The sequence below is a fragment of the Suillus bovinus genome (assembly GCF_016758785.1).
Source record: "Suillus bovinus strain UH-Sbo-P2 chromosome Unknown EDB93scaffold_50, whole genome shotgun sequence".
NCBI lineage: Eukaryota > Fungi > Basidiomycota > Agaricomycetes > Boletales > Suillaceae > Suillus > Suillus bovinus.
Genome location: NW_024542106.1, coordinates 179,705 through 203,705, shown reverse-complemented (window position 1 = coordinate 203,705; position 24,001 = coordinate 179,705). Strand labels below are relative to the sequence as shown.

At 46.5% G+C, this 24,001-nt stretch overlaps 5 protein-coding genes across 5 annotated transcripts; 2 read left to right on the top strand and 3 right to left on the bottom strand.

The window, feature by feature from the left end:
• Nucleotides 1–556: 556 nt before the first annotated feature.
• On the bottom strand, nucleotides 557–903 carry EDB93DRAFT_679351 (uncharacterized protein; the record flags this gene model as incomplete). Its single annotated transcript, XM_041457086.1, has 2 exons — nucleotides 557–582; nucleotides 636–903. Coding segments are annotated over 2 exons (294 nt in total), but the record flags the coding sequence as incomplete, so codon positions are not given.
• Nucleotides 904–2,146: 1,243 nt separating this feature from the next.
• Nucleotides 2,147–3,849, top strand: EDB93DRAFT_1089775 (uncharacterized protein; the record flags this gene model as incomplete). Its single annotated transcript, XM_041446229.1, has 2 exons — nucleotides 2,147–2,680; nucleotides 2,737–3,849. The coding sequence occupies 2 exons, from the start codon at nucleotides 2,147–2,149 to the stop codon at nucleotides 3,847–3,849; spliced, it is 1,647 nt and encodes a 548-aa protein (XP_041305266.1).
• A 2,725-nt stretch (nucleotides 3,850–6,574) lies between these two features.
• On the top strand, nucleotides 6,575–8,797 carry EDB93DRAFT_1252817 (uncharacterized protein; the record flags this gene model as incomplete). Its single annotated transcript, XM_041453347.1, has 10 exons — nucleotides 6,575–6,687; nucleotides 6,736–7,072; nucleotides 7,127–7,203; nucleotides 7,253–7,341; nucleotides 7,397–7,516; nucleotides 7,571–7,615; nucleotides 7,671–7,945; nucleotides 8,004–8,378; nucleotides 8,439–8,483; nucleotides 8,543–8,797. 10 exons carry the CDS (start codon nucleotides 6,575–6,577, stop codon nucleotides 8,795–8,797), a joined length of 1,731 nt encoding a protein of 576 aa, XP_041305265.1.
• A 2,805-nt stretch (nucleotides 8,798–11,602) lies between these two features.
• Nucleotides 11,603–17,662, bottom strand: EDB93DRAFT_1241867 (uncharacterized protein; the record flags this gene model as incomplete). Its single annotated transcript, XM_041451941.1, has 15 exons — nucleotides 11,603–11,653; nucleotides 11,696–11,856; nucleotides 11,911–11,943; nucleotides 11,997–12,296; nucleotides 12,321–12,652; nucleotides 13,490–13,628; nucleotides 13,686–13,871; nucleotides 13,919–14,313; nucleotides 14,365–14,513; nucleotides 16,205–16,370; nucleotides 16,425–16,618; nucleotides 16,673–16,818; nucleotides 16,873–17,044; nucleotides 17,097–17,315; nucleotides 17,363–17,662. The coding sequence occupies 15 exons, from the start codon at nucleotides 17,660–17,662 to the stop codon at nucleotides 11,603–11,605; spliced, it is 2,943 nt and encodes a 980-aa protein (XP_041305264.1).
• A 411-nt stretch (nucleotides 17,663–18,073) lies between these two features.
• EDB93DRAFT_1252812 (uncharacterized protein) lies at nucleotides 18,074–18,882 on the bottom strand (the record flags this gene model as incomplete). Its single annotated transcript, XM_041453346.1, has 3 exons — nucleotides 18,074–18,479; nucleotides 18,544–18,741; nucleotides 18,803–18,882. The coding sequence occupies 3 exons, from the start codon at nucleotides 18,880–18,882 to the stop codon at nucleotides 18,074–18,076; spliced, it is 684 nt and encodes a 227-aa protein (XP_041305263.1).
• Between the last annotated feature and the right edge of the window lie 5,119 nt (nucleotides 18,883–24,001).

The following is a 24,001-nucleotide window of genomic DNA, read 5'->3' as shown; positions in this document are numbered from 1 at the left end:
TTAGGTCTCTGTGCATTAGGCCCAACAAGAATTTTTTAATTTTGTTGCGAGCTTGTTGCAGCGGCAGCACTGGAAGTTGAGGTGTCGAAAACACAATAGAAATGCACAATTTCGTCACACTATGTCACGCGCGGCACCTCGGCCAATACACAATGATATTCACAGTCCGACAGCGTGCAAAGCGAATGAAAGTCCAGTGTTCCGCACCGTTCATAACTTCAAGCTTCAATAACGAGCTCCAAATCAAATTTCATTGAGGGAATAATATCTAGTAATAAACACTAGGATGTGCTGAGTGATCATTATTTGCTGAAACTCTATTTAATGGTGCAGGAAGGCCATGCAGGGGGTAAGGCATGTATCTGCCAGTGGACGGCCCAGCATGTAGCTGTGGTGGGAGGTCTTGTGAAGTTCGAAGAGGACGAGCCCCTTCTGGGGCTGGCACTGGCTGCATGAATCGTGTCTCGCGACCTGGATAATGGAGTGGGTATGCAGGTGGTGGATTAAATGAGGGGAAGGGTAAAGGACCGTTCATTTGCTGTGCCGCTTGACTCGAGAAGGGAGCGCCGTTACTATGCATAGCTATTCAGACATTATCAGCAACAAAATAAACATGGAAGTAAGTGAAATACAACCATGACTGATGCTTGGAACGAGCTGCTGAGATGGTGTAGCTTGAATGGGAGCAGTATGGTCAATTCTTGAAGATCCAGCATGACCGTTTGACTCATGGGGTGCCCGATTTCCACGAGATGTGTAAAGACCAGAAAAGCGGTGGTCCTGGCGTAGGTCGGGAGTATTCTCCAAGTGTCCTTTGATGCGTTCTAAAATTTCAGACTTCGTGCCCTCGGTTGACAGCGAAAGAGCAGTAGCAATATCCTCCAGTTCTGATTTTGACTTGGCGTTGTTTTGCATGCGCCTCGTCTCGTGGCAGAGTCAACCCTTCACATCTCCTACGCACTGTGGAATATATGTGCTCGACACCATGCATCTTGGCTGCTTGTAGGAGGCTTTTAGTTTCACCCCCACGCCATGTATCGATTGCATCCTTGATACGTTTTTCACGATCCTCGCGTGTGAGAGGAGGTTGTGAATGTGGTGAAGGGCGGTTGCGAAAAACTCGAGCTGTCCTTGACATTGGTCGACTGTCCTTGTAATGTAACAATGTCCTCTGGTGTCTTCAAAGGAACAGATGCTGGTATGTGCCGATTCTGCCGAATGCAAAGAAAGCGGAGACTCAACCAAGCCGAGAGTGTGATTTCCCAATCTAGCCTGACCGTCACGCTTTGCTCATGAATCGCGAATAGCATGCTGTGGTGGTGTCCTATTGACATAGAAACACCTGGAGTAGATTCAGGATGGTGCATTTCACATATTTTGAACTTTCTGTGTTGATAGGTTAATGGGATCTGGGTGGATCTTGGATTTAGTGTCCAAAAATCACTCATTTTGGGCACACTCGCACAATGTTTCATCTCGGGAAGGCTTCACAGCACCGATTTTAAAATTTTGAATTGGTAGTATTATTGAATGTATGCTAATAATTGTCCACCAGCTGTTCCGAATGAAATATATGTAGAGTGGTGAGCTCTGGAGTGCATTGTGCATTATCCATCGATTGTGCATTCCGAATCAGGTGATAGTAGGGTCAAATGCAGTGTTTCATGTGAACGTAATGGCGTCATTCATGTGTAAGAAGAACCGAAACGTGGAAGGAGTTCCTAGTTCGATTGGTAAACGTTCTGCTTTGGAATGTTCGAACTGGAAGGTTTATGCACAGGTGACGAGACATCTTTACCTATCATGTAAACTGAGGCAACTCTGCAAGCAACCACTACTGCTTGTGGGTAGAGCAAGATTGTTCTACCGCTGGCTTGGACTTCCTGCGTAGACGGTAATTACTCTGGGGGCCACAGTACAATGCCACGTACTTACTTAATTATAAACAAACCAGTGCCAATCAACTGTGAAGAACCCGGAAGGCGAATGGAGTCAGGGCGACGTATCGTGTTTCTGGAAGACAGAAAGATCTCCAAGTTGCCCTTACGGGAGTCGTGGAAACTTCGCGTATAGATTTAGCAATTAATGGGGCCCATATCCTTATATACTTTTGCGTCTGACGGTCAACCCCCCAGTCAACGTCGACATGATTACTGGTTATTCTGTGGCCACCTTGGTCATCTTCATCATATCGATTGCCTTCGTCATATACCCAGTCTCTATACCCACCCCTCGACGAATACCCCGCATCCCAATAAATTTAACAACCGCACCCATCCTCGCAATTGCGATCTTGTGGGCAGCACAATGTCTCGACCCAGCAGTCATTCGCGGAGGCATCGTCGGTACAGACGGTGTTAAACCTTACAACATCCTCATCCTTTTTTTCTCTCTTGCCTACATGGCTATCACCCTCGATATCACCGGTATCCTCCAGGCTGCAGCATTCTGGGTTAGCAACAAGGGTGGTTCAAACGGCTGGAAACTATACACCTACTTCTACATCATGCTTACCATCCTCTCCATCTTGCTGGGAAACGACCCTGTCATTCTCTCTGGAACAGCCTTCCTCATTTACTATACAAAAGTCGCAGAACTCAATCATATCTCATGGCTCATGTCCGAGTTTGCGGCAGCGAACACGGCGAGCATGGTGTTGTTTGTCGGGAATCCTACCAATGTACGTCTTGATTTCGTATTCTTGAACTCGAATTTAAATTTGATCGATAATCTTAGGTAGTGATCTGCGAAGGTTTCAACGTCAACAATGCCGCTTTCACAGCGTACACAATTCTCCCATTTATTGCATGCAGCATTTTCTGCTTCTTGGCTCTCGGTGGTCAATATCACAGTAGAAAATACGTCCCTCGCAAGTTGGACCATGTTGCCGACCTTGACGCCCGTTCGGTCCTCCTGGATCCGATCGGTGCCTGCGTCGGTAGTTTCATGCTTGCCTCCGCCCTCATTCTGTGCTTGGTTGTCAGCTTCTTCGGAATTGACGTGTGGAAGATCAGCTTGCCTTTTGCTGTGGCCAAGTTTATCTATGATGTTGCCTGGGATCACTACCGCTTTGTCCGGCAGATACCCATGCTCGGGCGCGGGCAGAAAGGGCCAGATGCAAATGAAGTGCAGCTTGACGATGTCATGCTGGAAGGCGCGCAGACAACATCAGATAACACGAGTCGGCATCGCCAGTCCGTCATCCAAATACCCACAGCAGACAAGGTAATTTCCGATTCCGATTACAGTCGCACCTCAAACAATAGGTCTCCTCCACCTCTATCCAAGACCTCTGCCGCCTTGTGGCGCTCCAAGGGCATTGCCCTACACAAACGGCTGCACGCCCACTTCCCTACCTTTTTCACTGCGCTCCCGAGGCTTCCCTTCGCCCTCGTCCCATTTGCGTTCTCGCAGTTTATCTTGATTGAAGCCCTGTCGCACCAGGGTTGGATAGACGTCTTTGGCACGTGGCTCATACGAGCCACTCACGGAGACATGTACCGCGTCATCTGGTTGATCGGTGTTCTAGGAGTGTTCCTGTGCAACGTCTCCGGGACAAACATTGGTGCAACGATTCTACTTACCAAGGTCGTGAATGCGGCATCTCCTATGTTAAGCGATCAAACCTTCCGCGCAGCTGCTATCGCCCTTGCTGTAGCCAGTAATATTGGTGCCGTGTCGTTCACCTTCAGTGCAAGCCTGGCGGGGCTCCTGTGGAGAGGCATCCTCAAACAAAAAGGCATCATCGTAAAGCAGACGACGTTTGCATACTGGAATGCGCTTCCGTTGGTGGTGATGACGGTTGTTGGGCTTTCAGTAGTTTGTGCAGAGATGGCTATTTTATACTAGAGCCATCATTCTGGATGGACTGGACGCTGTGCCGTACAGCAAAGCCCCCTGAGTCCTGCGACTGCGCTCCGCGTGGATGGAGGACGACCTGTGCAGGAATATGTGGGCACGCTGCACGCCCCTTGAACGCGGAATGGGTAACTTTTTACAACAGGATTATAGATAGTTACATGTATGCCGCCATCTAGAATGTATGCTGGTATTTGCTTTTATAAATTTTCTTATTTAGCGTCTTGTCTTTCTGATGGAACGCACGTTGACTGGCATAGCTTTATGCATACTTGTCGATATCACTCCAAACCGCGCCACAGAGATATATTTGAAACAATCTGTCGTTGATCCATGATGAAACAATGTATGTTGATGACTCCATCCATGATCCTTCTAGCGAATGTAGTTGACCCAATCGTTTTCATCCATGACAGGTCATCTGGATTCTGCAGTACAGCATTGCGAATGCGAACGTAAAGCCTGTCAAGAATCTGCACATATTCTATCGATGACTCCATACTCTGCTGTAACTACATACTAGGTCCGAGGAGCAGTCGGAGTCTGGCAGGTCTTGTTCCTGCAGAACACACTGGTTGATGCGTTCTGTTTCGGAATGTTCGCACAGGTTAGCACCCCGCTGATGACATCTAGAAATTTATAAGTACCAATCCCAGCGAACAATACTATGTTACGATATCTATATATCATGTAAACTGAAGCAACTCTGCGACCATCCACTACTGTTTTTTAGTACGTCAAGCAGCTATTCCTACCACGGCAAGAGACTTGGCTTAGACTGCGTTGACCGTACGTAATTACTACTCTGGGGGCCAGTACAATGCTATGTACTTACTTATTCAGTTATAAACAAAACAAACCGGTGCATCGACTGTGAACCCTATCACTTGGGAGGCGAATATCTTCGAATTCGGACATCATGTGGTCTCATATCCTGCGTGACAACTTATATACTTTGACGTCTGACAGTCAACCCCCCGGTCAACGTCCACTATGATTACTGGTTATTCTGTGGCCACCTTGGTTATCTTCATCATATCGATTACCTTCGTCATATACCCAATCTCTATACCCACCCCTCGAAGAATACCCCGCATCCCAATAAATTTAACATCGGAAATGACTCGGTCATCCTATCTGGAACAACCTTCCTGATTTATTACACAAAAGCCGCCGAGGTTAATCCAGCGAACACAGCGAGTATGGTGTTGTTTGTGGGGAATCCTACCAATGTAGGTCTTGATTTCGTATTCTTGAACTCGAATTTAGATTTGACATTCCTTGATCGATACGGCCCTCATTCTGTGCTTAGTTGTCAGCTTCTTCGGAATTGACGTGTGGAAGATCAGCTTGCCTTTTGCTGTGGCCAAGTTTATCTATGATGTTGCCTGGGATCACTACCGCTTTGTCCGGCAGATACCCATGCTCGGGCGCGGGCAGAAAGGGCCTAGATGCAAATGAAGTGTAGCTAGACGATGTCATGCTGGAAGACGTGCAGACAATATCACATACCACGAGCCGGCATCGCCAACTACCCACGGCAGACAAGGTGATTTCCGATCCCGATTCCAATCGCGCCTTGAACAATAGGTCTCCTCCACCTCTATCCAAAACCTCTGCCGCCTTGTGGCGCTCCAAGGGCATTGCCCTACACAAACGGCTGCACACCCACTTCCCTACCTTTTTCACTGCGCTCCCGAGGCTTCCCTTCGCCCTCGTCCCATTTGCATTCTCGCAGTTTATCTTGATCGGAGCCCTGTCGCACCAGGGTTGGATAGACGTATGTGGCATGTGGCTCATAAGAGCCACTCACGGAGACATGTACCGCACCATCTGGTTGATCAGTGTTCTTGGAGTAATCCTGTGCGACGTCTCCGGGAAAAAACATTGGTGCAACGATTCTACTTACCAAGGTCGTGAATGCGGCATCTCCTATGATGACCGATAAGACCTTCCGCGCAGCTGCCACTTGCCCGGCCAGTAATATCGGTGCCGTGTCGTTCACCTTCAGTGCAAGCCTCGTGGGGCTCCTGTGGAGAGGCATCCTCAAACAAAAGGGCATCATCGTCTGGCAGACGACGCTTCCGTTGGCGGTGATGACGTTTGTTGGGCTTTCAGTCGTTTGTGCAGAAATGGCCGTTTTATACTAGAGCTGTCTTCCGGTTGCTGTGTCATGCAGCAAAGCCACCGCCATCTCGGTTTTCTTATTAGTTCCCACGCCGCCTGGCCAATTCTTAGAGGAAATTTAACAATATCTCAAATTTTGAGATATGGGAAATCGGTCTGCTAGATGAACGTTTGAACGTTGAACTCTGATGCTTGTCCAGAGAGTGCTTCTGTGAGGGGAATAAGTATTTGAAGCATATCTAGTGCGTGTGTAATAAATTATTGTATGGTGACTAAGATCATTCCGAATGCAAATGTTGTTTTTATCACCGCTCAGGTCACATCTGCGGTACAGCCGCATTGCAGCTGAACAAGGATCTCCACAGGTTCTATCAATGACTTAATATGACTTTGATGTGACTACTAGGTCCGAGGAGTCTGTGTAACTGGATTCTGGAAGATCTTGGAGAACACAAGTGTGACATGCTGCGCTGAGCCTGTGCGTTCGGACGGGTCCCTGGTCGCCACTAGTATCAGTATATCTAGTCTGCTAGTATGGAATGGATCCACGATTTTCTTACTCTTGCAGCACATTTAATACGAGGTAAAGATGTCAGGGACTAATAATCACAGAGCTTCCGTGACATTTTCTACTGGTCGACGTAGTGCCCCGCACGGCAGCTCGAACGACAGGACTATGCCTCCTGCCATTCCTACACCTATGTGAGTGACCTCCATACCTACAGATCCACCTCCTTCAATTGTTTTTAGGTACCGTCATGCAGCACCATCGGGCCCTTGGCCATGGATGGACTTTGACACCGATTCAGAAATTACCCTCAACTGTGACAACACACCAGTCTCACCTGGCACAGCGAACCAGCCATGGCGCGGATATCCTGAGGCTCTCTTTGAGAATTGGAAGCCGGATCAAGTAAGGCGGAGTAAGATGCTCACTAACTGTCCTGAGCTTGGCGTGTGCTCGGTGCACTGGCTGGATGCTCTCAAAGACGGGACTTTCAAGATTTTGGACGAGAATGGACAAGACCAAACGAGTTCGATAACACCTGAATGTATAAATGAGTTTTGGACGCTGTTGCAGGAGCCTGTGAGTTGCTCATCTTTTTGGAGGTGTATATGATAATTGACGCCTCTTCTATAGCGACCTGCGAACATCCGTGTTCGCGCATTGTTCGTAGATAATCTTTCCTCGTCTGCGCTGCAGATGCTTGGAACGAGGTGAGTAGTTTTTTTGCTTGATCGCTTATGTTACTGACAAGAATTGTAGGTTCAATATTGAACCATTTTTCTTTTCATCATCCCTAAATTGGATACCCTCGCATTACCAAGAGGATATTCGGCCGGGAAAGGGTGATCGTGCGTATTTGTCTTTGCAGTTGATGGTTGAACGAGTTTTTACCTTCCGATGCAGATATTACGATTACACTCCCATTCATGCGAACGATGCAAAATCCAGTCACTCGACCGCCATCACCAATAGCCGAAACACCAGGTTCAGTGAGATCTATACCCTTACAATACCTATCCACTGGTAAGTCGTTTCCGCTCTTTTTGCGATCACTCCCAGCTATAGCACTTCTTCAAGATGAACCTCAAATCATTGATACACAAGCAGCGCTCGCTCTCAGCTGTAAGTCCTGATTAAAATTCTCATATTTGTCTAGATCTGTAGCTAAGTTACGTAGGCGGCAAGATTCTCCTCCTCGATCTCCTCGCGATACATATGGTACGCTCAGAGGACTCGAGCACGATCATATCATACCATCCGAGCTCTAGTTTGCGCCGCCCTTCTGCAAAGCGGCTCCACTCGCTTCTATATCGTGCAGGACAGAGTGTATACTGGCAGAAAATCTTCGCCAAATCCAAGGACCCGACATTTTTGTTCCTAGCCATTATGTGGTATGCTCTCTATGCATGGGACGAGGCGTTTGAGTCGCTTTACATTCATATCAATTGGCTGGTGCGTCGCAGAATGATCAGCGCTTGTTCTTTTGGTTGATTGTCCGATGCTATTTCAGGAATCTCAAGTGCTGTTGACCAATAAAATCAATACGACTCGTGAACTTCACATCATACAAGCACACCTCTTGCACTATCAGTCGCTTCTCCAAGACTTCCAAAAGTCCGTCGAGTTCCTCCACAAGACCCCGAATCCTGCTATGGGATTCGATAACCATAGGTCCAAGGAGCGCGGGGAATCCATGGATCTCATGAAAAGGGAGTGTGCGAATCTACTCTCAGAAATCGGGAGATTGGAGAACAGGCGATTGATGCAGATCAGTAGGCTGAAAAACGTGATGGATCTTGCGTTTGCGACTGTCAACATGGAGGACAGTAAGCATATGAGGCACCTGACAGAGGTCACCGTCCGAGACTCAAGTGCAATGAAGCAGGTTTGTGTCTCATCATCGTATTCATCGTAATATCATAGATCTCAAGAATTGCGTGTTCAGATTTCCTACCTTACGATGATATTCCTTCCCGCTTCTTTCACTGCGGTATGTACAAAGTATGCAAGAGTGATCTCGAAATGCTAATGATCATTGTGCTTTGCTAGGGCGTTTTTGGGATGAATGTCGATGAAATCACGGGACAGCAAGGACAGGAGACGCTCGCCCGCTACGTTGCTGTGGCACTAGCTCTCACGTGCTTCACTTCCTGGCTCATGGTGGCCCTTCATTCGCACGGCCCCTTTGTCTCCGAGGATAGTACTCTGGTGGAGCGCGTTGGATGGCCTGTGTTTTATCTTCTCAAAAAGATAAATGGCGCATGGAGAGAGAGATCGCTATCAAAGTTTCAGAGCATTGTTTGAGGAGACGGATGATGATATGGGGTATGGAATGATTTGGATATATGCGTGTATGGTGTTTTTACTATATTTTAGGTTCTTTCCCCCCTGTGACCACCCGCACCACTTTTATCGTATCTCCTTGTGTATTACCCATCTTATTATATGTATTATACCCGCATACTAATACTCGATGTGTCACTAGATAGAACAGGAGGCAGGTACTAAGCGCCGTCAGACGCCCTCTGACATATACACAACTGTCCTTGGAAACAGCGTTGCTCGCCTCTGACCTGCTCGATTTCGTTAAGACCTGCAAATGTGAGTATTGATTCCCTAGTCCCGTCCTGTTATGTCCTTCCAGTCAAATTAAGATTCGTCCTTTCACGAACCATTCTTGTAGACAATCTCGGAACGAATTTCGCTTGCCTGCAGCACTCCTCGCTATGTAATTGAAATCGAACAGGCACAAGCTCACAGACTCTTCCTTCGCAAGACCCAGAACCAGACAAGATTTGGCCAATCTGTTTAGTCGGTGTGGCAGCGGGCTCATTTGAACTGTCGTCGAGAACTCTAGATCTGGAGCAGGGGGCTGCGGCCCATGGGCTCCATTCCTTGATTATGGAACCGGTCGAACCGTACCGCGCACGCGCCCGTTGCCGCATCGTCACTCGCACCTATCCGCCGTACCTACATCGCTAGGTGATCAGTCCCAGAGTGAGGACAATGCACATGCACGGTTCATTGCTCACAGGACGATTCGATGCAACTTGACACCAATGCGACACAACGACGCAACCATTGTGCTTAAGGCAAGGAAAACCCCACAACACGAGGCGATGCTGAAACATTTCGAAGATGACGGTGACATGACAGCCCAATCACGGTGCGTTGCGCTCGAATGAACCGAAAAGGACGACGCCGGCGCCGCAAAAATGCTTAGGCCACTTCCATATTTGCCATTTACAACCTATTATTAGAAGGCTCTGAGAACATCTTGAAACTCCAAGGATGTACAAAAGCCTGGATGGAGGCCTGTATCCGCACGCAAGTATGCCTGCTGTCATCTTCGCCTTTGTGGGTCAAGACAGGGAGGGATATTATATCAACAATGGGAGAACCTCTCGGTGGTGAGTGTGCAATAACGGCATCGACAACGATCCAACAGATGTTATTGTGTGCAGGTGTAATGCGCCGAAAGAACTGATTACCGTCCTGAACTCTATGAGCGCGAGTCAAATCCAACAATTGTTTGGCGGTACTTGCGGAAGGTTTGTCGTAGAAGGCCAGGCACAAAATTCAAATCATGAGCGTTGTCACCGATCTCAAGCTTGGCGAATTGGGCTCTTAGAATATCGTGCAGGTGCCAGCGACCTTTGTAGTGGTCTCTATTTGCAGGAGATTCGTTGGCATGCCTTTGGTGCTGGCAAAAGTGAATGGCTATCAATCCTAACACCTTCTCGCTATGTCTTCAACAACATCCCCAATTCCCTGAAGGAGACGGTCGAGAAAGTCGGTGCCAACTACATTTGGACGGTGTCCATAGGTGTCAATAATGCGTGGGCTATGACGTTCGGAATAACACACGTTGCATGGGAGAACGTCCCGCCAAAACTCCATAACAAGTTGGAATCCGGACGGGTTATCAAGGTAAGATGATCGGCTTTTAGCGATCTAAGCTGATTATCTGACTAGAATGTCCATGGAATTGGGAACACTGGTGGATTGAATATGGGAATGGCGACACGGATTTCAGCCTACCAAAAATTGGACAAATGACATTAACAGTATACGCCATGGATGATGAAAGACATCTTGATTACACTGGTAATTTCATATCCATCACGCGGGACTCGGCGTTTCTCCTAGGTCAGCAGATTGACGCTGCCCTCGTCCATGCCTGACTTGTAGTACATATCAGAAGTGTTTCATCGACCGTTCCAGTAATTGTAAGCCACCAAATCAACACCAAATTGTCTCGTGTTCGAGTTCTTTTATCGTGTTCTCGATTTCTCCCGATTTTGCCTAAGAAGTATTCTAGTTCAGTACATAGTCAAAATATGATAGCATTTGATAATCCAATTTCTTTTGAGACATATTTCGAGGCCCTTATGTAATTATTAATATTGAAAATCCCGGAGGGACTACTAGTATTAAGTAGCTCAGGCTGCTACAGGTTAGGATGAGATCTCTAAACGTTCAGATATGTATCCAAAGATTGTTGCACTCGACACTGAGTTCATCTTGCTTTCTGTCCATCTAGTTCTAACTTGAATCTCCCTGTAATACCTAGCTTCACAATTTTCTGGGGGCACCTCAACAAAGATAAATTCAGACAGTGCCGTGGCCCTGCTACGCCCAAAATCGAGGATAACCTCCAGCTCGATCCTGACAGCGAATGGAAAGTGCGTGACAAGAGGTACTCATCCTCACCCCGCTACTCATGTTCAATAATTCCACGAGAACACCTGTACCTGTAGGATTAATGTATCACTACCTACAACCATAAGACATTTGTGATACATGTATTATGGAGAGCTACAAGTGGTGTGATACATCACTGTACAGTAGACTATAGGTTCCCAATGGCCCTAGTGCAATCCATTGGCCATGTCCGAGTATAGTACTGTGTTCTACTCAAGTTGTGCTCATGTTGTGCCCTGAGATTTGATTGAGCAATCTATGATCAAGCCATCTAAGATTAAGCCTTGCTTCTCTTGCTGAGATCGAGCATCTGTGATCAATCTGCGATCAAGCCTGGATGTAAAAATATGTGTATTGTGGTGCCTGAGAGTGCCGCTACACTACAAACACTATGTATTGTTCAAATCAAAACTCCATGACCGCAGGAGGTGCATCAATTGAAGGACCACTGTCATCCTCAGAAGCCAGTGTAGAACTCATAGAACTGAGATGAGAAACAAAGCTCCAACAAGCTTGGAATGAGGTCCGCATCGCAGAATGGAGTGCGGCTTGACGGTAGGCATATGCCTGCAAGCCCTCTTGCTCGGTAGTCTTCTCCGATGAGCGCAGCATTGTGTGCTGATGCCACCAGGAACCTTGCCATTCCAGAAAGGCCAGTACTCATCTCATTTCTTTGGCCAGCAACTCTACTTCCTCGGACCATCAAGCTGCACATGCGCGTGCCTTGCACCATTCAATACGAACACCTACATAAAGCAATCTGAGTCAGCTGTCGATAGCATCAACCAGAAACACTCACAATCTTGAACACTTTCATTCTCGGATGGACTGGTGTCAACATCTGTCATCAGCCAGATCCACGAGATTGTCCTGGTGCCTTGAGTGCGATCACCTGTGAAATCGCCCATAGGCTGAATGTCCTCGTGTCTGAGGGGTCGAAGTGTTGCCTCCCAGCCCATCTCATCCAACCAACAGCTTAATGATTCTATCGCTTGACGAGTGCACCTGTATCTCGCTACTGCCGCATCTTTCTTTGCTTCAACGTGTGCAATCAGATTTTGTGCATGGGTAGAAGCTGCTTGGCCCCGTAAGTTCTTGTCTTTGAATTTGTAAATATGCGAACATAGACAAAGGTGGGAGCAGAGCTCGTTGAGGGCATCATGAGCTTGTGCCTGCCGAAGTTTCCATTCGTGCTTCATTAAACGGTGATTGCAGTCGAGATGATTGAGGAGAGCTGATGGTAGATAGAGTGGAAAATCCTGCAGCTTAAGTGTTTGGGGGGAACCTGGACTTGGATTCGTTGATGAGCGCAGCGTGGAGACAATAGGCATATAGAGTTGTTGATAGTGGGTCCAGGAATTGATGCGTCTCTTTAGTGCATTAGTTCTATGAATGATGGCCTCTCTTTGATTTTCTGTGGGATGAAGTGAGAGGTTGTTACGACTTGGATTGTATCTGTTGGCGACGCTCAAACAGAGCATATGTCGTCAACGGTCGAGGACGTCCTTGGGCTAGCCCAAGGTTAGGGGTCTTGGCGAGGCTTCGGCAAGTAAGATTTGATGCCTATGTCCAAATCGGGTAGCTTATGTCAAGCGGGTGCGAGATGATAAGCTATATCGGCCAAGGCTTACGACACCCGAAGGTTAATCGTAAGATCGTCGTTAATTAGAAGGACAGAAGTCCGACTAGTTAACAGGGGCTTTGCTCGTCGACGAAGTTGATGAGTAAAGATCGAGACTATAGGCTTATCCATGAAGAGCAGATAAGAAGATAGAATATAGACTGCTGGCAAGGCAGAAAGGATCACTCTGGTGAGAGTAGGAGGTCAAGAACCAAGTAGATTCAAGTTAGGGAATATAGTACATGGTAGCGAGTTTATATAGAGGACAGGAGACATATTAGTGGGTGATAACTCGTACTACCAAGAGAGGCAAACGGTAAAGGGCATAACCATAAAAGGAAAGCACGTTCGAGGTGAGACACGAGTGAATCCTGAACGTGCAGATAAGAAAGTAAGTCAACAGTCAGAATAAGAAGTGCAGATGTACTGGCTTTGCTGAAGCGACAGATAGAGAGCGAAAGGGAATGCGAGGATGACAAGAATGACCAGGGTAAGGTCGTGGTGAGGGTATGATGCAAGGGCTGATACGAGGAGGATTAGGAGAAAAATGGTAGGGGCCCAAGCATCTAGATGTTCTTGTAACAGAGGTCTGAAATGTCGCATTTGAGCCGTTGTCTGTCATAAGATTTGAGCAATGACTTGACACATGTTGAAAGAGAGACATCACATACTGCAAGTCTTCTAATTCAATCCCACCACTAATGAGGACACTAGGTGAGACATTGTTGTCAAGAGAGTGGTTGATCCCTTCCCGCAGCTCTTGTGCTTCCAATTCTGCGAGCTGTGACCTTACTGTGGCCTGCGTAATAGCTACACATACAGCAGATGATCAGTGCAAATTCATAGAATGTGTGGGCAGTGACATACGAGCAAGCTTGCTTTTGAATGGATTTGGGCGAGTGTTGTCCTCCTCCCACATCTCGACTTCTGTTCCCCACTCGTCCAGAAGCGCAGGCTGAATTGTTCCTTCCAAATCGTACAAGGCAACACGATGTTCCCATTCCCACTTTATGGTGTTTTCCATCTTGCGCTTCAATGTATGGCCTTGAGAGTCTGAAGTATCAGTGAGGGAAACATAATACTTGACAATGAAAACCCACCAAGTGTCGTTGTCTTTTTCCAATTCCAATCACCGAAGTGATTGTCTAAGGTGTCACGTCGAGTTCCTGGCCCCATTTCCTTCGTGCTAGATGTGACACGGTTGGCACTTGCCCAACCTCGTTCTGGTGCTTCACCGTCAGTCCTACCTACCCACTTGGTAAAGTTCCAGGAAAATGTGAGCTGACAGGCTGCAATATGGGCTGCAATATGAAACTTTGGTATGAAATATCGAACCAGCACATCATCATGAGGTATATGGAGCCGAGCCGGCATGTGTTCCATTCTGTTCCATAAGTTTTTTGACCATTGACAGGCTATATTGTATGAGATATTTAGCATGGTCACTGTGAATCCGACAAGGGCCGAAAAAACGATATAATCCATATTTAAATACCTTGTAACACCGTCAGCTGGCTGAATGTGAAAAAAGTAGCAGAAAACATACCTTTCGCCTTTTTGTAGATCACCTACCCCATTTGGCAATTTGAATTCATGTCGAGCGCAATTGATGGTACCTATACCAGTAGCTGCCAAGCCTTGTGAAGATTTTGTGTCAGCCATATTAACTGCATTATGACTAACACAGGTACTGCGCTAGTAAGGAAACATTAAGTATGTCGGCCCTCAACAGTCCAGACTACATATGCTGTCTTCTTAGATAGATGATCTATAGATGAACACCTACAAAATCAAATATCTCCACGGTCAGCGATTCAGACAAATACCAATGACTGATAACATGGTCGTTCGTGGGTGGCCTGTCAGTATATCCAAACTACAGTCAGACAAAGGTACTCTACGATATCAGTATAGAAACACTAGTCAACCCAGCGGTATGGTGTTGACTAAAAGAAACAAAGAAACAGAAAAAAAGAACCAAGACTAAGCACAATCACTGGTGCTAAACAGAAATGAGAACTAAGACTAGGCACAATCAATGGTGCTATATTCTAAACTTACTATGAAACAATTGTGCGAAGCTGTATTGGTCACTCCCACAGCGCAAACAGGTAGGATCAAAGGTCAAGACTTGTCAAAAGCTTCCATAGAACTCTTAGCCTGATATTGAGTCTGCTGCCAAGGAACTCACGATGAGTATTAAACAGAGTCAGAAACGGACGTCCTTGGATTTCAATACCAAGTCCCCTATTCAATAGCTAAAGCCTATCTGACAAATAACAATCCTGGCTCAGTATACTACTCAGATGTGTGAGGTCAAGCGGACAATAATCAACTTCTGAAGTCTCCCCACTAAGCTGCTCTGAGCCTTTAGCGGACGTAGAGACAACATGAAGAATCCAAAGATAAGGCTCGAATGTATTCGCTACAATCAAAAGTACGTTAGTATCAGCAGCAAGAAACAAACACTCAGAATATATTCGCTAAAATCTATAACACATTAGTGACACGACAATAAACAAGCACTCAGACTGTTAGCTTTCAATGGGTAGAGAGAGTGAAACAGATAGAGTGAAACAGATCCCAAGCTGAAGAAATAGATAGAGTGAAACAGAACCCAGACTAGTGAAACAGAGATAAGGAAATAGATCCCAAACTAAAAGAAATAGATCCCAGACAAAATGAAATAGATCCCAATCCTAGAGAAACAGAGACACGTGCACACAAACACAAACACTCAGAAAAACAAGAGACTTCTCAAAACAAATAACTAGGCCTTGCAGGTTGTTGAGCACAGTGAGCTCAATGGCTCCTACTGTCTCATCAATGTACCTGACAATGTCAAACAACTCTTCATGGTTGTTGCTGATGCTGATCACACACAAACCTCACTCGCAATTTTATTAAGGGTGACTCTGGGAGTCTGATTGATTGCATTTCAGGCCAAAACGGAGGTCCTTATATAGACAAATCTATGTGGCTGTGCTAATTTACTCCCACATACCTAGGTATATTCAATTTTCGTTTTCTCACATATCTAGATATACTACATGATTTGTCAGGCTTAGTCATAGATCAGCTGACTGTGGTAAGAGAACATGGTTTACATAATATGTTGAAACTTGTTTGTATTTGGTGTTATTTAGAGACATAGCATATGTCATAAAGCAAAACCGGCTAACACATGTATTTAAAGTTTCCTGGAAGTTCCCACAAACAAACATACATGGAAAGTATTTTTCATGGAAGCTTCAGATGCATGAGAATCTAGCTGAGTCATCTTTGAGCCAAATAACACAAAATTCATTCCATGCAAAATTCCTGAAAAATATTCACTAACACTGCACGGTCATGCACCTGGACCAGTTTGGTGCAGGTCAATGCACCTCTTGTTGTTCATTGGTTCGCTCAGATAGGTAGCTCTTGTATGCATGCTCCTCCACAAAATAGGCCCATCCTGTATTTAAACCAGGATCCACTCGGTCGGAGGAGACAGCCTTCCGCTTGAGATGGAAATTCGCATCTATAGCGACGAAGAGTGCGTACAACCATCTGTCAACCAGGGTGAGCAAGACATTCTCATCAAACAATCAACTTTAAGCTTGCCTCGTTGCTGGAGGTGAATTCCCCCAACCTTGGGGTAAATTCTTGCCTGCATGGGGGCATGCTGGACAAACTACCACAAGTTCGCCAGCTTTTGTTTCTGCGACGCCACCAGGGTCATGACCTCGGCCACTACACCTGAGTTGTTGAAGGTGACGCCACTCATGTACTATCCTCATGAATGCTGAATAATGGTCCTGCAAGTTGAGAAGGATCAATATTATACATTAAATTGAAATTTTATGACTTACCTTGATGGATGACAATCCAGTATTGTCGGAGTGCCTGGCTAGGCTGTGATAAAATTCGTAGGCTGAAATCTTAGACTCGAATGACAGCAGTTGATAGTGCTCAAGTACGTTGAATGTTGCAGCTGTTTGCGGATCCGTTGTTGTTGCTGGATACCATCAGACTTGTAATAGTTGCTTGTAGCGCAGTTGGGCAGTGTGACAGCCGCAAAAATCTAATGCGACATCATGGATCCCATTGATGTCAACAACAATGAAGTCATTGCCTGTTGAGGGACGCGGATTGTAACAGTGGTCACTGGGAGGATGACCCAGTTGCACACATAAACCAAGGGACTTGAGGTGTGTGCACTGGAAAAAAGAGCCATTCCACTCCTGTGTTTGTAGGTTAGTACTGTAGACCATGTATCTAGTAGGAAACACTTACTTCAATAACATGCAGTGGGCTGGATTGATGGCACTCAACAGTGCAATGTTGACAGTACATTTCCATGCCGAAACAGTCCCTGCAACGGTACTTGGGTTCTTCAATTTCACTGCCACAGCGGCAGACTGTGCGCTGGCCTTTGTGACCACGACCCTCCAGAAATATGGTCTCGTCAAGGAAAAATTGGTGGTCGAGGAGCCAAACAAGAAGCAGATTGTCCTAAAATAATCATGAGTGTAGTAAATATCATTGATGTTTTCACTTACTGCAGCATATTCTTTGCGCTTATCCTGCAGAACATCACCTGTGATGATCGGAGAATCACAAAATGGAGAGACTTTGTCCCAATCATTGTAGTCCGGCCAATCCTGGACGGTGTGAGGTTCGCATAGTGAACCATCTTGTTCACTCTCAAGTGCGGCCTCACCAAGTGAAACATGCCCTGTTTGTAGAGTAGTGCGTCCATTAGAAAACACATATTCCCATATCAACTTAACTGCTGGTGTAGAGCTTGGCTGAATGAAACGCTCAACTTGCAGCTTCGGTTTCTTTGCAGCCCGCATCATGGCAGGATACTAGAATGGTGGCCAAGCATGCGGATTGTCGACATGGCAGATCATTCTGAAAATTTACATGTTAGGCTTCTGTGACTTCAAATATATCTACACTTACCTTGTACTACATTATTGCCAGGACCACGTTGAAGGGCTTCACCAGTAGATTGATTAAACAGCAGGTATTGTTCTGGCCTGATGGTATGGTGTAAGTTTCAGTATATTCATATGAGGTGTACACGATACTAACCATAGACACGTACAACACATGACCAAAATGACCTCACATGACTTTGTTTATCAACACATGGTGCCTCGCGTTCTGGACCTTAGTACTAGTATATTAGACACAGCGCAAGAAAAACTTGTATGGACTACACGCTACGTGTGCAAAATCTATGTTACATGAGTACATGGAAGAAATCAAATTCTGAGGCCTTTCTGATACATCATCTCCCCCATCGAGTGAGCAAGTGTGAGCTCGCAAACTCCTCCAAGAAAAATCAGACCCTCGATGTCCTCTAGATATGCGAGCATGGTCCTTAAGAAACGGGTGACCAAGTCAGCAGCATGCCACTCAGAGCCAGGTGAGACTCCGCAAAAATTCAAGATTTGATCTTGTGCAGGAATGGCCTGGTTGAGTATTTTTTGGACCTTTGCAATCGAGGATTCAATGATAGAAATATCACCAGGGGAAGAGTCTTCGGGGAAACTCTTCACGTAGTCGCAAAAGACTCCCTCAACAAATTTGCAGGGGTTATCACCGATCATTGCCGGCATTTTGTCCTTGATGTCCTTGATAACGCGTAAGCATTCTGGAAGACCATCACTGTTGAAATTGAGTTTAATGTTTCATTTCATTTCTATTTATAAAATTGAACATATGCACATACAGCTTGATATTTTCGTCATCTTCTGACTCCGAGTTATCATCTGAATCGGACTCAGACTCCGACTCAGATTCATCATCATCCCTACGACGCAAGGCTTTTGCGACAGCCTTCAAGAGCTCTTTGGATAATTTCTTCGCTTCTTTCGATTCCTTTGTCTTCGAGCTACGAAGCACTCTCCGCCTCTTCAAAATATCATCTCTATGTCTTTAATGTAATTGGTCAGGAACGGATGTAAATAATTAATGAATGTACGACATACTTTGCATAATGACAGCGGTGCCTTTCACGCGAAGCTTGTAGCTTCGCCTCGGCTGTTTTATGAACAACTGGACGGGCCATTTTGACTAGCCGTAGTAGAGAGTGGTGGTAGTCTTCAAGAAAAAGAACCAAGGATCCTCCATTGCGACACTGAGTCTTGGTAGGACGAAAACTCATTCGCTCAATATCATATTTCAATGGGTCAAACTTATCACAGTGCTAAGCTAGGGCAGTTGCAAGCATTGAATCAAGGCCCATCTCGTGTCAGCATGTGTTATAGCATTGTAAATGTAACTTGAAGTCATCAACAGAGATAAAGTCCGACTGCCATTGCACTGAATTGGTCCCTAATTACATTGAGTCTTGGTAGGATTAATGAGTGAGGTGCCAATTTGGAGCCTGCTGGAGAATCAGCACCATATGTCCAACTGAGAGAGTGCCTCCGTACTCATCATTCCAAGTGTCATCGAATTATCATTAGAACCGCTACACTCGTTTAGTTTATCATCTCATTGGCATTTTTTATTGCTAGTCGTTCTTTGCTATAATCTTAGCATTACATATCACACATCTCTCAGTATGACACATCAACATCTGAACCTTCAATTGCCAGGCCCTTCAGCCCTCCACGGCCAAGCCCAATTCTCACCAGTTCCTTCGGGTACTCAGGACCCACCCAAGTCCTCCAATGGATCGTTAGACATGACCCAGAGTGGGGTCCAAGCCAAAGTGGCAGCGACAAGACAATCTGCCAGGATCGCATGCATAGGCGCCAACAAGGGCACAGACCCATCTACACCTGGGACAATTCAACTCACACCTCTCCCAGGCGCCCCGGCTGCTAAGCAAGCATCCAAACAAGCGCCGAAGCAGGCAGCTAAGCAACCTGCATCAAAACAGCGGACCACAACTAACACAGGACCAGAACCAAGTCCTGGAGCGACACCCACTCAGCCATCGGCACACTAAGGATCAGAGATAGAGGTGCTGCATGCACATATTTTACAGCTCGAGCAGGAGCAAGCAAGCAAGGGTAGCAACACACCAGGACTAAACCCTGCGACACCAGCACCTGCACTATTTGTATCGCCAGAGGAAATAGAGAGAGTGAGAGCAGCCATCACCGCAGCGAAGAGAGACGAATCTAAAATCACCCTGCTGGACATAATACCTGGATTCAGAGCCAATCCCTTGGATGCTGGTGAGTGTCTGTTCCTTCTCATACCTCCATTGGTTGTTCCTTCTCTGTGCTCCATGCGGATGCGTCACAGTGTTCGCAGAAGCACTTAGTTTATTCATTTTATGTTTTCGATGCAAATTTTTGGCAACCACGGCCGCAGAGCAATAGGCTCAGTTGCTAAAGGCAACACAGCTCCAGCGTCAGGCAATAGGCCTGGCCAAAGTCGCCAGAGCCATAAAGTGGCAAGGAAAGCTATATGTGACGACAATCGTCTATCACTTGGGCAACCAAACCTTTACTCGACATATCTCGCTGGATGCAACACTGAGGGCTGATGACTGTCCCCCCACAGGCATCCCACCCAAAGTGGACGACACATTCAAAGCCTTCAAGTATGTGCCCTACAGCATGCTGACCTCATCAGCTCACTGGCAAGTGATCAGAACTGGCGATGAAGCCTTTACCATCACAACGACTGGCTCAATAGCAGCCAAAGGCCTCGACTGCCGGAACGAAAGGAACATCACCTTGTTGGATTGGATTGGAGCAGCAGAGGCAGCAGAGGAACACACTGGGTTCTACCATGGAATCGCACGAGCAGCAGCACTGAAGGCGCACCACAGCACGGTTTTAGGGCTTAGTCGCTCTCATTCCTGGGAAGTAGCTGTAGAGTACGATATCCAGCAGCGCGAAGTATCAGCACAACACCCCCAGCATGACCTATCCCAACTTGATGACAAAGCCTTGACAATTATTGCAATACATATGTTAACCAGACAGCCTGTTGCGGCAGCTCAAATCAGCTCCTCACATCTCAAGAGGCCAGCGCATCATCGTCATTGTCGTCATCACATCAACCCCCCAAGAAAAAGAGTAGGCTCCAGTGCTTTCGGTGCGGAGGAGCAGATCACTTGTCAGGAGACTGCACAGCTGAGTCCACCATCACAGGTCAACCAGTGGCGCAGATTGCAGCATCAGCCAAGAGTGCCCACGCCCTTGCAGCCCTAGGAGAAAAAATCTTCTGCATCGGCTGGGCACAATTCTCCAACTGCCGCTTTGCAAATGCCTGTGTCAACTACCATGGATGCAGCATTTGTGGAGACACCTCCCATGGTGCTGGCTCATGTAAATCAGCCCAATATAGACCCTAGACAGGTTGTCGCCCCACTTGATGCGACAAAGCTGGAAGAAATTCTGCATAAATATGGTATATATGAGGAATGGGCACATATGATTTCCAACATCAGGAATGGTTTTAATGTAGGAGTTCTTGGAGCACCTACCTCCACCTTAATTTTTCGAAAACCACACATCATCTTGCATCAATACCAATTTTATAGATCAATACATAATCAGCGAGCAGGACACAGGGCGTTACTCTCGCGCATACTCCCCTTCAGAGCTGGAATCTGTAATTGGCCATTTTTGAACGTCACCACTTGGCCTCATGCCAAAACCGCACTCTGCAAAATTCAGACTTGTTCAGGACATGTCCTTCCCTCGCAACACTCTGGATACTCCTTCCGTCAACACAGGAATAAATTCAGATCACTTTCCAACAGAGTGGGGCACATTCGATGACATGGTAGATCTGATCCTCTCATTACCAGATGGTTGTGTCACAGCCACATTCGATATCGCATCAGCATACCGAATAATACCTGTTCACCCCAACCTAACAGTGGGCCCTCTGTATATTCTGGCACGGTTGCATATACGTTGATCGAGCTCTAATGTTTGGACTAAGCTCCAGTGCTTGAGTGTTCGGCTCAGTAGCGGACATGCTAGTTGCCATCTACATGAAGGCTGGCTTTGGTCCCATCCAAAAGTGGGTCGATGACTTTTTCGTAATCTGTCTACCGCACCAGAACTGGACAGAGGAGGAATTCATAAAGTTATCAGCCTTCTTTGGAGTACCATGGAGCTTAGAAAAGTTAAGAGCTTTCGCAATGCAGCAGCGTTACATTGGCTTCAATTGGGACCTAGCTCGGAAAGTCGTGTCATTACCACAAGAGAAAATCAAGAAGACTCAGGAACTATTGCAAGAATGGCTCAAAGAAGGATCGCGTTTTTCAGCAAACGAAGCAGCAAGTCTGCATGGCAAACTAGTACATGTTTCATCAATTTTTCCTCTCATTCGGCCTTTCTTGTGTTCAATATCCAGATTCACCAGCAACTTCAAATCTCTTCAAGCTCAATTACATGTCCCACGCACGTTAGTGGCCGATCTTCAATGGATCACACAAATTCTAGCAATCTCTCCCTGCGAGAAGCCTCTGCAAAAACAGCAACCAATCGATCTACAGTGGTGGGGGGATGCGAGTACATCATTTGGAGTAGGCGTGGTAGTAGGCCAACACTGGGCAGCATGGAAGTGGAAAGAAGGTTTCAAAGTAGGCCCAGGCTTCGAGCACGACATCAGTTGGGCCGAGGCTGTCGCAGTGGAGCTAGGTTTGAGGATGGTTCTTCACCTTGGGTTAAATGAGCAGCCAGAGATCAGAGGCAGTTCAGTTCTGGTTCGATCAGACAACGCTGGAGTAGTAGCAGCGATAAACAAGGGCCACTCACGCAATCATCCTACAAACACTGTCTTGAAAGAGATCTACTTGCTCCAAGTGAGTCCTACTCAGCGCCTACGAATTTACACGATCTAAAGAATTAAACAATTTATACACACCTTAATAATTTAGGCTTACCATGGTTTTCAACTCAAAGTCGAACATATTCCTGGGTTGGTCAACATTTCAGACCCACTCTCGCGTGGCGAACTTCATGCCTTTATAAGCAGCCGGCCTGGCCCTTCGCACAAGGTTTATTTCCCGCTCCCATTGCACCTTGTCGACAAGTTATTGTGTGTTACAACTTAACATCCATTTCGATCGAACCTCATGAAGCACTGCACGAATCTTTGAGCCTCCGCCCATCACCATTGCGCCCTGCTTGCCCAGCGGAAGATCATATTTTCTTATGGCGTGGGGTCAATGTTCCACCCCCAGCCACCATCAACCATCCAATAATCAATTTCCTCGCTGAGATTGCATGCCGTGCCTCACTGCGAGAGTCTGCTAGCTATGGATCTGGCCTTCGCAAGTTTCATTTATTCCGTGACATTTTCTCCATTCCTGAATCAAACAGACTCCCAGCCTCATTCGAAGTGTTACATTCATTCGCCCTCTGGGCTGCTTCAGACCCTTCCGCAATAGAATCAATCGCCAAACCTCCGACACCTGAGTCAATTCCATTTGAACCTGTATTGGTCACAGTCGTCTGAAAATACCTTTCTGCAATACGTGCTTGGCATTTGGCGCAGGGTTGGTCTCCGCCACTATCATCCGAAGATCTAACATGCATAAACTGGTCGCTATGAGGACTCAAAAATCTGCAAGGATCATGCCGCAAGCCACTCAGACCTCCAATAACGCTTCACATGCTAACCGCGATCAAAGCAACCCTTTAGATTGACCAACCGTTCGATGCCTGCATATGGGCAATGGCAAGCTGCTCATTTTTCGGCATGATGTGCTTTGGCAAGGTCTCAGTAAAGTCTTGCGCAGCCTTCGACATTTCGAAACATATCACATGGAAAGACATTCTTTTTGGCATCGACTTAGCAGGAAAATCATATGCAAGACTTGACCTCCCAAGCGCTAAAACAGCGAGACCAGGAGAAACTCAATTGGTATTTTTGGTAGAGCAAGGAAATCTATGTCCACTAGAGGCGCTTCAGAATCTCGCAAGAGTAGTACCAGCATTGCCCGACGACCCGCTGTTCTCATGGAGGGACAACAAAGGTTTTATCCGCCCTATGGTCAAAACACAAGCTATAGAAACCATAAACCGCATTATGTTAGCTTGGGGCTGGGGCACAACATTCGGACACTTGTTTCGCATCGGGGGAGCCTCCTTTCACCTCGCCAGCAAAGTCGACCTGGAAGTAGTGCGCATCGCCGGTCATTGGAAATCCCTAGCATACGAAACATACATTAGGGCATTTGAGCAGGTCGTGTTGCGACACCTAGG